Source organism: Pteropus alecto, unplaced genomic scaffold (genome assembly GCF_000325575.1).
Source record: "Pteropus alecto unplaced genomic scaffold, ASM32557v1 scaffold195, whole genome shotgun sequence".
NCBI lineage: Eukaryota > Metazoa > Chordata > Mammalia > Chiroptera > Pteropodidae > Pteropus > Pteropus alecto.
Genome location: NW_006438073.1, coordinates 5000805 through 5015084, shown reverse-complemented (window position 1 = coordinate 5015084; position 14280 = coordinate 5000805). Strand labels below are relative to the sequence as shown.

The following is a 14280-nucleotide window of genomic DNA, read 5'->3' as shown; positions in this document are numbered from 1 at the left end:
CGGTCCCTGGACCCGGTGCCCAGGCCCCCGAGCTAAGTTCTCCAGCACCTGGAGTCTTGTCTTGTCGGCAGGCAGTGCTGTGCAGCGGACCCAGAACCTTCCTCTAAAACCTGAACTCCAGAGTTTAGCCATCACAGGCCACATCGCAGCAGCCAGGCCAGAGGAGGACGACAAGGCAATGATTAAGGAGCCAGAGCGACGAGATTTTGTTTTTTTTAATAGCTAAACTCTGCGCTATTTATCGCTGTGAAAGATAGTGAGCTTGAAGGAGCATCTTAATCGTTCCCCGGGGATGCCTCATGTCACCCGCATGACATATAAATTTCGGGACTTCCTTTTTGGGAATAATAGTGACAGCAAATCTTTGGTCGGCAGGGGAAGAAAGTTAAGTTGGAGTTAGATGGAGGAGACGCTCTGGAGTCGAGCTGTCACAGCTTGACTTCTGGTTCTACCGGTAACTGGTCTTAGCACTTTAGAGATAATAATAGCACGTACTTAAATGGTCGGGAGTGTTGAATGAGATAGACATGTGAAGCCCTAAGAAAAGTGCCTGGCAAACAGCAAACAGCTTTTGGAGTTAGTAATATGAATCTCCAGTTCTCACGAAGCAGCTATCGTCATTTATACAAATCAAGTCTCGCAACTCTGGCCAGTAGGTCTGACACCTGAACTCAGGTGTCTTCCAGAAAAGAATATTGCTGTAGGAACTGTGAAAAATTCACTGCACAAAATCAATTCCCTCTTCTGTTTAAAACACAAGGAGCCCCATGTGTACCCAAACTTAAAGCCGCCCAAGGTTCTAGAAACAGTAAGGTTTGTCCCTTTAGTCTCTTGTGAAAAATCATGGTATTGAAAACATTTAGACAGTCTGTCATCATATAATTTTTTACGATCATCGATGCATTCGCATGTAGATCATACAAAAACTATACCACGGAGGGCATCGTCTTAGGTGTGAAGTTGGATGCTTGACGGAATGTAAGTTGAATAAAAAATACCTTAATTTTTAGAGGCTAATTACCTAGAGGACGAATATTAGCTACCATGTGATTTCCTTTTTTTTTAGAATTTTCTATTTCACCGCTTCTCTCTAAACCCAGAGGAAGGATTCCAGGGCAAGGGAAAAAAGGAAGGGGAAAAAAAAAAAGAGAGATCCAGGTATCCTGGACTCGGGGCCGACATGGTGACCGGAAGTGCTTTCAGCCGGGGAGGCAGGCGGGGACGTGCTCAGAGGGGGTGGGGGAACTTGCAAATGGGGACAGGACGTGTGCGGATTGTTGGGCAGCCAAAGGCATGAACCATAACGGGCATTTGTCCTTTTGGAGTGTCCCACTATGTGCAGCATTTGTGGAACGTAGAGGCCCAGGTTTTGCGAGGGAAGGGAGGGGGTCGGATGCTCCCTCTGTGAGTGTGCGAATTGGTGTTTTCAGCTGCTCTCCCCAGGGACTTTGCATGGACAAATAAGCGGTTCGCAGTCATCGCGGTGGCTCGCAGAGGCAGTGGGCAGCAGCGAGCAGCCTCGGGGAGTGTCCGGGGGCCGGCAGTGCGGGCAGTGTGGGCGATGTCAACAGCGGCTACTCTCTGTCTGATGTGGCGACTCGGCACCTCAGTCACAGCCTGAGGACCTTCCATATTTAGGCCTTTAGGGACAGCTTTGTAATACAACACAACACAGTGCCGTACAAGACAACACAACAATAAAGACAACACGACAGCACAGCTTCGCAGTTACACACGACCCCCCAGAAAGAGCGAGGAGCAGAAACCCAAACCACACACGTTCACAGCCCCGAGAGAGGCGCTTCCAACAAGCGTGGCGGGGGACGTCTTCCATTAGCTTTTATTTCCAATCCACTGCAAACCATTTCTTTTGAAGAAAAAAAAAAGTAATAAAAATCGATGACTCTGAAAATGAAATTGAAAACAAAGTCATAAAAATATCAGTCCAATATTTACTTATTAAATTCAACAGACATGAAATTATTCTGTCGGATTGCTGTACATTTTTCTCAACAGCTTTCTCTTAGTTGATCTCACTGTGGACCAGGGACCAGTCCAGGAGCTACTCCGGTCTGGACCGGGACTTTTTCTCTGGGTCAACCCTTGCTCTCATCCCAGGTGGTGACTGAGGCGGAGGCTGGGGCCTCTCTGGGGACACCTCCTGAGAAACCTTCAGCTGTGGACATCTCTGTCATCCAACAGACACTGCTAAGCTCCTAAGACATCAGCATTCTGCCTCCTCCTCCCTGATGGTCCCTTCACTGAACTTGGACCAGCTTTGATGAGCACCTCCGGTCACTCGAGGTCACCTCACAGGTTCCTCTCATCTCTTAGGCCACTTCTCCAATGTTATAATTTCATTCCAGTCCCCATCGTGCCATCATCTGTGCAGGGAGGGGACATACAAGGACCCAGAGACTCTCTAATGTATGCATGTGGCCCTCGATAGTGCTTTGACTTCCTGGCAAATGATTGAAAGTTGGGAGGAAGGTCTGTAAGGAAAACTCAAAGCCAGTGGGAACTGTCGGAAAGGTCATCTTGAAGGGTCATCGTGGAGAGGGGCTGTGCCTCTGTCCTCCCCATCCTCAAGGACAGACCCAGAGAAAATGGTTGGACCCAGAGGACTGAGCCAGCAGAGCAGCCGACAGACAAGCTCTACCTGGGTGAAACTGACCGGGATTGTTCTACTTTACCTGTCTAGCCGAAGTCCCTTCAAACCTGAAATTCAACAGGGAGATATTTTGTTCTTGGTCTGCAGAAATAAAAGGCAAAATTTTGGGGTGCTAAGCCCTCCAAAAGTATAATCAGCACTGCCGTGCGCTTGCCAGGTAAGTCGGATGCGGGAAGAGAAACGCCCCCTCCTCCCTGTGGGCCTTGGCCATGTCCTTTCTCCTTGGAAGAAGAAAGGTAGATGCACTCAGGACCTCCCTCCATTTCCCATAAACATTCTAGCATGCTCAGCCAGAGCTAATGGGGCTGAAGGATTTTTAATGATGTTTCCTTGCGCTGTTGTTGTTTTGTTTTGTATGTTTTAAGGAATGTTTTGTTTTCTGCGTTCGCCTAAGGGCATATCATTGTAAAGGGTACACTTTGATCAAAAGCATGCATCAATAAATCAGTGTCAGAGTGACCTTTGTGTTAATAATGTCCTGAAATATTTATCCCACAACTCAGGACAAGGCTTCCGTTCCTTGTTTAGGATGGCGATGGCTCAAAGCTTGCAAGTGCTAATCAACCCAATATTATTAATGTTCTGGGTTTTTTTTTTTTAACTTGTTAGCAATTAGAATTTATTCGTGCTGTACCCAGAAGCCATATGAGAGATCTATCATTCTAAAAACCCAACAAGAATTCTTATGCATGAACATTTCATTCCTGATCTCAGAAAAACTCCAATAATTTCCTCTGAATGCAGATAAAATGGTCCCTGAGCATAGAACTGGAAATATATTTACAGCCAAGTTAGCTACCACAAAAAAGCCCTCCCTGTTTTTCTAGGATCACCTTATGATTTTCCAAAAGCGGAATTTCTTAGCTTCACACCAGTCTCATTCTTTAGGTTTGAGTCATGATGTCTGCTGGTCCTTTCGCAAAGTCAGATCTCCAGGAAACAGTGAAGATTTGCTGCCTTCAAGGTCAGGAGTGTAAATGGCGGTGTTGCAGTCACAACGAAGGCAACCCCAGAAGAGGGATCCCCAACATACTGTAGGCCAGGGCTGGCACATGACCGCTGCCATCGGAGCTGGCCACTGCTTGTTTTTTGTGTGGCTACAAGAATTGTTTTTCACATTTTTAAATGTTTGAAGAAAAAAAATAAAGGAGAACTTTTACGATGTGAGAATTCAATGAAATTTCATTTGAGTATATCTATAAAGTACTTTTTATTGAAACACAGGCCACGAGTATTGCCCACGGGTGCTCTCATGCAGAAAGGGCAGAGGTGCGTCCTTCCAACACAGACAGGATGCCCTGCAAAGCCCAGAATGGTGACTCTGGCCCTCTAAGGTTGGGATCGTGTGCAGCTGCTCCAGAGGACGCTACACTCATTTGACAGTTTCTGAGATGTGTTGTTTGATTAGCCCCATGTCTTTGCTCTCCCGCTGGGGAACGTGGCAGTGCGGCACCCTGGAGTGACAGAGGGAGCTGGCCTTCCTTCTTTGTCCTCAGCACTGTTGGCTCGGTGCCCTTCACCGGGCCAGATGCCATCGAGGATGCCGGGGAGCACACCTAGTGCCTTGAAAGTGTAAGCGCTAGTTGTTTTTATTGTGGATAAATATGGATAACATAACAGGTACCAGTTTCACCATTTTTAAGTGTAGGGTTCAGTGGCATGAAGTACATTCACATAGATATGCAACCATCGCCAATGTCCATCCCCAGAAGCTTTTCATCTTCCCAAACGGAAACTCTGCACCTATTAAACACCCCCATTGCTTCCTCCTCCAGCCCCTGACAACCACCCTCTACTTCCGGCCTCTATGAATTGGACTCTGGACCTCATATAAGTGGAATTATACAGTATTTGTCCTTTCGTCTCTGGCTTATTTCACTGACCATGCTGTCTTAAGTAACTTCCCCCGCAGTAGGAGTGCAAAGACATGGAGTTTACACAGAGCTTCAAATGCTTTACTTCACCTACTTGGCACAGCTACTTTGTGAGGCAGGGTATTTTTATCCCATTAGAATAGATGCTTCAGGTCAGCCCCGAGGCCACCCTGAGGTCACCTGTAGTCAGATCCTGCACCTGCCCACGGCTCCCTGAGCCTCCCCACCTGCAGGTGTTCTCACTGTGGCAGGCCATGCTGCACCTGAGCACAGGGCAGGCCCAGAGAGCTGGGAGTTGTCACTGTAGAGGTGACCCTCATCTACGAGGGGCAGGAGGTGGTGGCTCGGTGCCACCTTCATCCTTCCAGGAGGGTGGTTCTGAGACGGGCTACATACGTCTCTCAGAGGGTCCCAGCTTTCCTCGGCCCCTGGACTCATCCACTCACCCTATACTGGCTTCCTCCCCTCCCCACCTGAACTCACATTTCCTCCCCATCCTCCAGATGACCTCCTAAATAAATTACTTGCCTAGGGATCTGATTTGGGGTGAATTCCAATTAAGTCATCAGTTATAGATAATTAAGGGTTAGAGAGATGAACTTGTCGTTGACCCTCGCGCTGTACTCAAGAAGTCATCCTCTTTCCAGCAGGATATCTCCTAAATAAATTACTTGCCTAGGGATCTGATTTGAGGTGAATTCCAATTAAGTCATCAATTATAGATAATTAAGGGTTAGAGAGATGACCTTGTCGTTGACCCTCGTGGGGCTAGTAAATAGGGAGTCAGGTTTTGGTCCTGGTCTTCTCATTCTTGGGGCAGCGTCCTTCTTCCTGCTCCCTTGGTAAGTAAGAGAAGCCTCTGGCTCAGGCATTTACAGTCTGGTGTCAGCTGAGGTGTTAGAAAGGGCGTCTTACATCTGCCTGTAACTCACTCCCCTCCCTACAGGGAGTGTTCTGGGGAGCACTTGCAAAGACACCAATCTCCGTCAGACAGCGTTGTAAAAACGTTGTACTCAAGAAGTCATCCTCTTTCCAGCAGGATACACCTGACCTGGAAGGATTGCTTATTGTAAATAAATTTGGAATTTATAGATTTGTGGGGCATGGCAGCCTGGAGAAGGGGGAGCAGTCACATAATACATTTTCTATCTGTGTAATTAACAGAGTACAACATGGAGAAGCCTGAACCTAAACAGGTTCCTTCGCGAACAATATGTCTGTCCACATTGCTCAAAACTCATCAGGCTGACACTAAACTGTGTTCTCATACAGAGGGGGACATTTTGGAAACTGCATCTCAGCTTTGGGCTCCTCCTGGAAAAAATGTTTCTTTCGCTGGTGCTGTACTTGCCTGTATCATGCACATTACGAGTTTTCTGTTGGGTAGGATCTGTAATTCACATCAAATCTGCTTTGACAATTCAACCTTTTTGTGTTAACACTCCTGTGCACATTTAAAGATAGTAATTAGTATAAGCGGATCTCCTTATCTAGAGACGCCTGGTTTTAGTAAAAGTCTGTTAAAGTGAATCTCGTTAAAATGAAGACCAAAATTTCATAGCAAATCCCAAAAGAAAGAAAATGAAGCTTAGTACATTATCTTGAAAAGTAAAAAATTATGGGAAAAAATTTAGTTTGTTTTTATCAAAATTTATTGCAATTTCAACCACATGCTAATTCTTTTTTCAAAAGTGAGAAATCAGTAGTTGATTACCGACCCTTCGGAAAAGCTTATTCACAGTTGCCATGTTGTAAGACCCTCCGGCCCCAACAAGAGGCCGTGTGTCAGAACTCCGGCCACCTCTCCTGCAGAGCCCACGACTGTAGATGGACCGGGTGAGTGCGCCATCTTGCTGTCCCACCCCGTCTGGCCTTCAGACCACTGCTGCCTCAGTCGGCATCTGACTGCAACTTCAAGAGACCCCCCAAAGAAGAAGCACCCAGCTCTCCTGAATCAACCCACAGAACCTTGAAAAATGACAACATATCGTTGTTTTAAGTCACAGAAAAGAGTTAACGTTTGGCATACTTTTTTCCATCAAAATTGCGCAATACCATATGACATCCTTTAGTTCATAGTTACTTTTCCTGAATATCAAAAAAAAAAAGAATAATTTTTGCGAAAATACCTGAGGACTTCATTAGTTTTTCCAAGAGCCTTCCTTAAACATTTGATGTTAAAACATGTTCTTTTGGAATCTCTCATTCCACCACTGTCTGGCTTTATTTTCCTCTGATCCGACTGCTGACAGGTCCGGTTCTGTCCCGTGCTCTTTGGTCAAGAGTTCAGAGCATTATTTCAGCAGTTCTCCAACCCCTCTCAGCAACTTCACAGAATCCTGATTATTCTGCAAGCAGGAAAGGAGGCTTGGTGGAAACCAATTTTATAAGTGACATATTTTGTAATTTATGTTTTTTCATGTTTTGAGGATTTTTATTTTCCACACAACCGGGTAATGTCAGAGTCAAACGTAAAACGAAAACAAAAGAGGCTTCCTGCATGTGGCATCGTGCGGTGGAATACTGCGTGGCTCCTGCCCCTTTGCTGTACCCCCAGCCCCTAACCCAGACCCCTGATTCAACACCTGGGGATCTAGCTTTGTAATACTCCTCTCCGTGAGAAAAGCATCGCAAGAGTCACATATGACTTGGCATGTTTTCCCTTCTAGGGATGATGTATAATTGTACGAGGGTTGAGTGAAAAGTCAAAACTTAACCTGAAGGGATTATTTCACTAGTAGTGAAGCTGTAGGAATCCCACAAAGCATCTGCCAGGTATTCGTCACGCAACTTCGTGGAGGTAACTGACTATTCCAGGTCTGTCTACATCGGGCCCAGGGTCAGGGACGTGTGACATGGGGTGGCTGGAGCTCTCCAGGGGTTACCTCTGCGCATGCTGTGTGGTCTACAGAGAAGTGACTCGCATGCAATGTGGGAGCAGGTAGCTCAGGCCAGTGCTGTAGTTCCCCACCCCTCCCCCACCTGGCTTCCTGAAAAATCTATGCTCACTTGACCTGGACGGAAATCAATGATGCACCACAAAGAGTGGGGGGAGGGCCTGCTGGAGAAACGTCCTCGGCAGGCACCGGGGGACAGGACCCGGAGCACGGGCATGGGGCTCCCCTCAGCCAGGGGCACGGTGAGATCCACCAGCGTAAAAAGAAGAGACGCCTTCATGCAGAGAGATGCAGCTGGGTCAGCGGACAGGGTGTGGGGAAGGGGTGGAAGATTTCTTCTGGTGGTTTCTATCCTTGTGAAAAGGGAGGAAAACCATCAGCTGAGGGCGGGGTGGGGAAGAGCTGTGGGAAGACTAGCATTGGAGGGATGGTCATTCCAGGAGGCACGCCCGAGTGGCCGACGCGTGCGATGGACGCAGGTGGATGGACGGTGCTGGCTGGGTCGAAAACAAGAAAGGACGATCTACGGCAAGGGAATGGAGTCGCTCGAGTGACGAGGCGGCTGGTGGTGTCGTCTGCTGAGAAAGGAACATAGGCGAAATGGTGGGTCCTGCAGGGCAGCTAGTCCAAACGTCCACTAGGCGGTGGGACATAGAGGACCCTCAGGAGGTAGAGCGCAGCAAAGGGTTCTGGTCGGTCAGTGTCATTCTGAGGGTCATTCGTATGGAAGCCATCGTGGATCAGGACACCGGGGAGAGTGTGCGGGAGGAGAGAGCGGGGGCCCGGCCACTGCATGCCGGGAAGCATGGCCCCCGAAGCGGGGAGCTGGGGAAGAGTGATGGGAGGTGAGAAGACTCTGGATGGGGGGACGGGATTCAGATGAGAGCAAGAGGGGGAACGGCTAGCTAGAGTTCAAGAAAAGGGATGTTTGCAAGAAGACGGTGGTCAGCCGGGCCAAACGCCACAGAAGGTGGAGGGAGAGAAGAGACCGGCGGATGTGCCGATGTGGAAGTCACTCGCATTCCTAGCTGGGCTGGTGTCAGTGTGGCAGGAGGGTCGTAAGCCAGCGGGCCTGGTGTGGAGGGGTGAATGGTAACGGAGGAAGCGTGGCCGTGAGTGTGGGACAGCCTTCCCAGAAGGCCGGCCGGGAAGGGACGGGGAGATGGGACAGGAGCAGAAGGGGCTGTGGGGGTGGCCTGCGCACGGGACGGTGTTCAGGTGGCAGCGGTTTGAGCCTGTGTGCACCTGTGAGGTGGGTCCCACCTCAGCGAACAAGGACACCTGCCTGCTCTTCCAGGGGCTGGGGCCACAGCCACGAGGAGGAGAAGGTCCTTGTCCTCCAGGAGCTAATCGTCTAGAACGACAGACTAGCACACCCATGGGGAACCGGAGGCGGTGACAAACGCTGAGGAGAAACCGAGGTGGCGCCTGGGAGCGGCACCCAAGGAGAGCTTCCCGGCACAGGTGGCATCTGACCAGAAGCCCGAGGGGACAGAAGAGGCGAGCGGAGCCCTGGTGGAGTCATTCCAGGCAGAAGGAGCATCGAAGGTGGCAGTCCAGAAAGAGGAGCGCACTGGGCACTTTGTGAGAACTGCGAGGAGGAGGGGGCGGCTGGGGGAGGGGGCCGCACCACCCCGGAGGGGCCCAGCGTTAGACAGGGCCCGGGGCTCGCAGAACCTCGGAGACTGCGGTAAGGACCTGCTTGTTTACACTCACCACACACACATGCACATGCATATATGCACACCACACGCACACGCACACGCACGCAAGCACACATGTGCATACATGCACACACATACACATGCCCATGCACACGCACGCACGCGCACGCCTTTGACGGCTGGAGTAAGGTTACTGTCTGGGAGGCTGGTAGAGAAAAAAATTGGAAGAGGAGAAAAGTCTTCAGACGGGAGAAGAGGAGGAAAGGACCGGCGTTGAGGGGCTTCTCCCAGATGGTGGGGAGGGTCCCAGAGGTGCTGATGAAGCCAGGTAGTGGGGAGACAGGGATGGGTGTGGTGGTGGGGGGGGAAGTACCAGATTAAGAGTGTGAGGAGGGAGGGGAAGTTTGGAAGAGCTGCAGGGCGAGGGGAAGAGGTTTGGGGGCCCTGATGGGGGACAGGCTGGGACCAGACTGTGCAGGAGCCCTGACCTCCCGCAGTGAGCGCTCCCTGCTCCGTGCCATTCAGAAGCCTGGGCCGGGGCGGGCAGAGCAGGAGGGCAGAACGGGTCAGCGAGGGGGCAAGACCATCCAGGAGCTCGGTGAGAGTGACCGGCGAAGACGCCGGAGCTCCATGCAGGGACAGAGACGGCGACGCGGAAGGGACTCAGACGCGGCCAACTCGCCAGTGAGAGGCAGGAGGTGCCCGCGGTGCAGAAATCCGGGGCAGTGGGGGCGAGGGCGCGAGGGGCAAGGGGCAGGCGGTCGTGCTCGGCCCGCAGAACTGCGAGCTTTTAGTTTCCAGGAGTAGATCCGCTTGAGTTGCAATAAGGCTCAGAGCGGAGCTTGGAAAACACAGGAGCTGAGGGTTCCCGGCCCTGACACACAGAGGGAGGCCAGGGAGGCCGGTGCGGGCTGGTGGCTCGTAGAAATTAGAGCCGCCAGCGCCAGCGCCAGCGCGGCAAGGCTGGATGATGGCGAGCGTGGATGTGGACAGACGGCCTGGGAGTCACATTTCAAGGAACTTGAAGAATGTGGGCCCAGGAGGCTAACGATAACAGCAACAGAGAAGGGTGGGGGGTGGGGGTGGTCGGCAGGACTGCATGGGTCTCCAAGGGCCTCTGCTCCGGCCAGGCTGCAGAAGCGTGGACGACTGGGCTCGCTTCTCCCACGCCGCCTCGTCTGGCCTTCACTGACGCCTGTCCTTTGCCCGGATCCCCACCCCCCAGCCTTCAAGCCACCAAAGGGCACCTCCAGGAAACGGTCCTTTCGATGTGACTTCACCTTCTCCTGTGCCACACGACTCCCGCAGCCCGCTCCCGACGTTGGTTTGTGTGCAGCTTGGAGCTGTAGACACCCATGTGCGTCTCCCTCTCCTGTCCCAGACCCCAGGGGCTCCCGCCTGCTCTTCTTGGCCTTGTCCACATGGTGGAGTTTGGCGGAGAAGGCCATCCACGAATATGGGGAGCCCGGATGCCGCAGACCGCCTTTGTCAAGGACGGGCATCACGCCTGAACAAGGGGATTCTCAGACATGGCGCCTCCTGACCTACGACGACGTGGCACATTGTCTGAATGTCCAGTGGGGAGGAATCATCACGTCTACTCTCCGTATGTGCGTGTTTACCTACATCTTCTTGTTTTAGTGTTTGCCTCATGCTTTACTCTTGGGGATGAATTTAGGTGAGGAAAGAGACGGACTTGTGCCTACGACACTGCCAAACCCTGAATCCTACCTCTTTGCCAGTCACGACTCTCTCAAAGGTTAGAAGAATGTTGTTTTCATGAACACGTTTAATCTCCCCGCTTCATCTGCAGAAAGGCCATGAATGAGAGCTTCCCACTAGTTCGCTGTATTGTCCTTGGGTAAAAATCCCTTGTTTCTAAGAGCCTGTAAGTTCCTCTTCCAGACCAGGATCCCTTTGAGGCAAGTGAGGGCGATCCCCTTTTCACTGACCAAGAGGCCAGCGCAGCATCTGGGAGCTGATGGTAAACAGAGAGCCACTCCGATCTCTACAGTCTCCTCTTTCCCGGTGAAGATGCTCTGTTTTCAATCAAAAAACAAGACCGTTCTAAATGTCATCTCTCCACATCCATCTGGGGCTCCTGAAAGCAAGCTGCCTTGTTTCTGAATCAGATGTCATCACCCACTGAAAAGCCGCCTGCATCCAAGCGGGGAGACTGGCACGTCTCCACCGGCGAAGCTGCCCCCCACGCCTACAGGCGACTGTTTCTTTCGAAAGGAAGAGGATGGGGAAGAAGCAAGTGGCAACAGAGCAGCTTTCACCGCGACCTCTGTCACCCTTCGGAGACGGTTAAATACTAACGGGCTTGAACACCTTACTCTCCACAGAGCCATGTGAAGCACTGCCACTTTTGTGGGGGCACCTGGAACAGGCAAACAGAAACTGAACATAGTGATGTCAATAGGCCACGACAGGTTTCCCCACGACAACCTGAGACACGCCGTCCCAAGACACAGACACAGGCACAGCGGAGAGCGGCAGAGGCCTAAGACCCCGAGGAGGTCCCGCAAAGCTCCCTCCGAGATGTGGCCCCTCGCTCAGCAGCCCCTGCGGCCGAGCCTCCTTCTGGGAATGACACACAGAAACGCTCATGGGGAGAGGGGGCCCAGAGGTGCAGGAACCAGCCCTTGGCGTCCAGGGAGAACCGCGTGGCTACGAACGACTAACCCACCACTTCACGGGGGAGGGGTCCAGAAACACAATCACCCTCGTGAGCTCCCGAATCGAGTTCCATTCATGAAAATTTATACCGAGCAGAGCATGTCAAAACAGAATCCCAGCACATCGAGCATCCCACGGAGGGGAGGGAAGTCACGAGAAACCCCGCCACTGGCGGCCAAATGTTCTCCCTCCCAACCTGAAACGATGCTCTGACATCTGGCCGGCTGGGTCTCGTGACATCTGCAGACGCTGTCGACGGCAGCGCCCACCACGCCCCGCTTTCCCGCTGCAAGTGGAAAGACCCTCCTAGAGTTCCACTCCACACTGAAAAACATACGACACTATTCGTACACGGTAGGGCTGCGTGCGTGCTTTACAGAAGGACGTATTTCTTCTTCCACTTAAAGAAGTGAGGAGAGACCGACATTTGTCCAACGCTGACAACGCCCCAAGCTTTGCACCCCTAATCTTCCCATCTCATCCTCCCCACGAGCCCGGGTAGGGACCACGGCTGTCAAACGTGTTACAAGTGAGGAAACCAGGCTCCGAGAGGTTAAACCACTTGCCTGAGGTCACACAGGCAGCAAGTGACAGTCAGCCTGACTCCGACACGCATGTTCTTCCTGCTGCAATGCTCCACCGCCTCAAGAGCCAACACATGCTTTTGGTACCTTTTCACGTACACATCTGCCACCCTGCCCACTAGAATAAGTTTTATAGTTTACGGGGAGCCGCTGAGGGGGGAGAGAAAGCATTTTTTTGACAGGTACAGACATGACCGAGGTACGGCACCGTATTTAGGCAACCTCGCGGTTAGTCAGTGTGTCATGCGTGTGGGATGTGGTGTCCTTCTGGATCGTATGTAGGAGATACTTAGGTTGTAGTTCGAGCACAAACTACGGATGGCCTGCGTCCCACCGTTTCCGCCTGCCGTGCCCCTCTGCCTCCCTCAGACGACGGTCTCGATGGCGGTGGCATTGCCACTGTCCTCCTGGCGCCTGGGCTGCATTTCATCTTTGAAAGCCCTGGTCAGAACGACCTTTAAGGACTCCTTGAACCGCTTCTTCCTGCTGCTGCCCACGAAGAAGTAGATGCAGGGGTTGGCGCTGCTGTTGATGGTGGAGAAGAGGAGAGAAATGTGGTGGAAGTTTCCAGACGCCGACCAGTGCTCGTAGTACATCAGGTAGAGGAGTCTCATGGGCATGGCGAAAATGAGGAAGATGACGATGGTGACCGTGATGACCATGTACAGCTTCGAGGAGTGAGATGCCCACGCGTTCTTTCGGATCTTCACCACCAGGACGGTGCTGGACACCACCATGAGCGGGGTGAAGACCAGGAAGCTCAGGACAGCTATGAAGATGATCACCGCCCTGCAGTCACTTCGGGAGTGACTCTGCCCTTCGCTGTCAATGCACATGACGTATTCCATGCTGGTCACTAAACAGGACAGCGCCCACAGGAGGGCGCAGACGAACGCCGACTGGTGCTTAGGGCGATGACACCGGTACCAGATGGGGTACAAGACCGACAGGCACCTCTCCACGCTTATGGCCGTCAGCAGGTAGAGGCCTGTGTTGTAGCCAAACAGAAACGTCACCGACAAGGTGACAATTGTGTAGTAATAGCCAGAAGAGAGCTCATAATCTAAAGCGTAGTCGACAGTCAGAATGAAAATGCAGAAGAGCAGCGAGATGTCCGCTATGGACAAGTGGGTGATGTAGACCGTGAAAGGGTTTCTCCTCATCCGGAAGCAGAGGAACCAGAGCAGAATTCCGTTTTCCACAAAGCCCAGCGGGGAGAGGCTCATGATGACCCAGTGCACGACTGGGATTTTCTGGTGCGGGTCCCCGACGGAGGCGTTCCTGTCGGATGAGGCGTTCGCGGACTGTTCGACCACAAAAGATGTCATGTTCGACTCGTCCATGAGAAGGCCTCGGGCTGGGGCTTTTCAGGAAGTGTTCTGCAAATAAGTGAAAAAAAAAAAAAAACAATTAAAATCGATGCCTTGGAGTAAACGGGAGGATTTCGGCTGCGGGTCACGGCCTTCGTGTTACGATCGTGCAAGGGTTGCGATCACACAAAAGGTTGCACACGTGTACCTGTCACCCCAAAAAAGCTTTCGTAGACTACACAGTTCTCTTTCCAGTGACGACACAATTAGACACGTCACCCAGAAGAGAACCGGTTTAACTGTTTTGATCCCCCTCAGATCTCTCAGCTTCGCAGTGTTAGTTACTTGTGGCTCAGCGTCAAAGGGCCGAGCTTCCCGGCGTCCATTTCCGGTCTGGCCCAGGTTTCCGAATGGCGTTTTGGAAATCACCTCATCTTCTGCGCCTCCGCCTCCCGGCCCAGGGAACTCGGCACGTGGTCAGGGTTCGCCCATTAAAACGCGATGACACATACACGGTTGGGCAATGTGGTCGTCGTTTTTTAAGGCGCGAAGTACCACAAGGGACAGGGAAACGAGAGGGAATCGCTAGAAAAATTAT

At 51.7% G+C, this 14280-nt stretch overlaps 1 protein-coding gene across 1 annotated transcript; it reads right to left on the bottom strand.

Annotated features, from left to right (window-relative positions):
• Positions 1-12737: 12737 nt before the first annotated feature.
• MAS1 (MAS1 proto-oncogene, G protein-coupled receptor) lies at positions 12738-13715 on the bottom strand. The gene has a single exon (XM_006915038.1). The coding sequence runs from the start codon at positions 13713-13715 to the stop codon at positions 12738-12740; it is 978 nt and encodes a 325-aa protein (XP_006915100.1).
• Between the last annotated feature and the right edge of the window lie 565 nt (positions 13716-14280).

Excerpts from the sequence above, each read along its gene's own strand:
- MAS1 (XM_006915038.1), bottom strand. The coding sequence starts at position 13,715 with ATGGACGAGTCGAACATGACATCTTTTGTGGTCGAACAGTCCGCGAAC.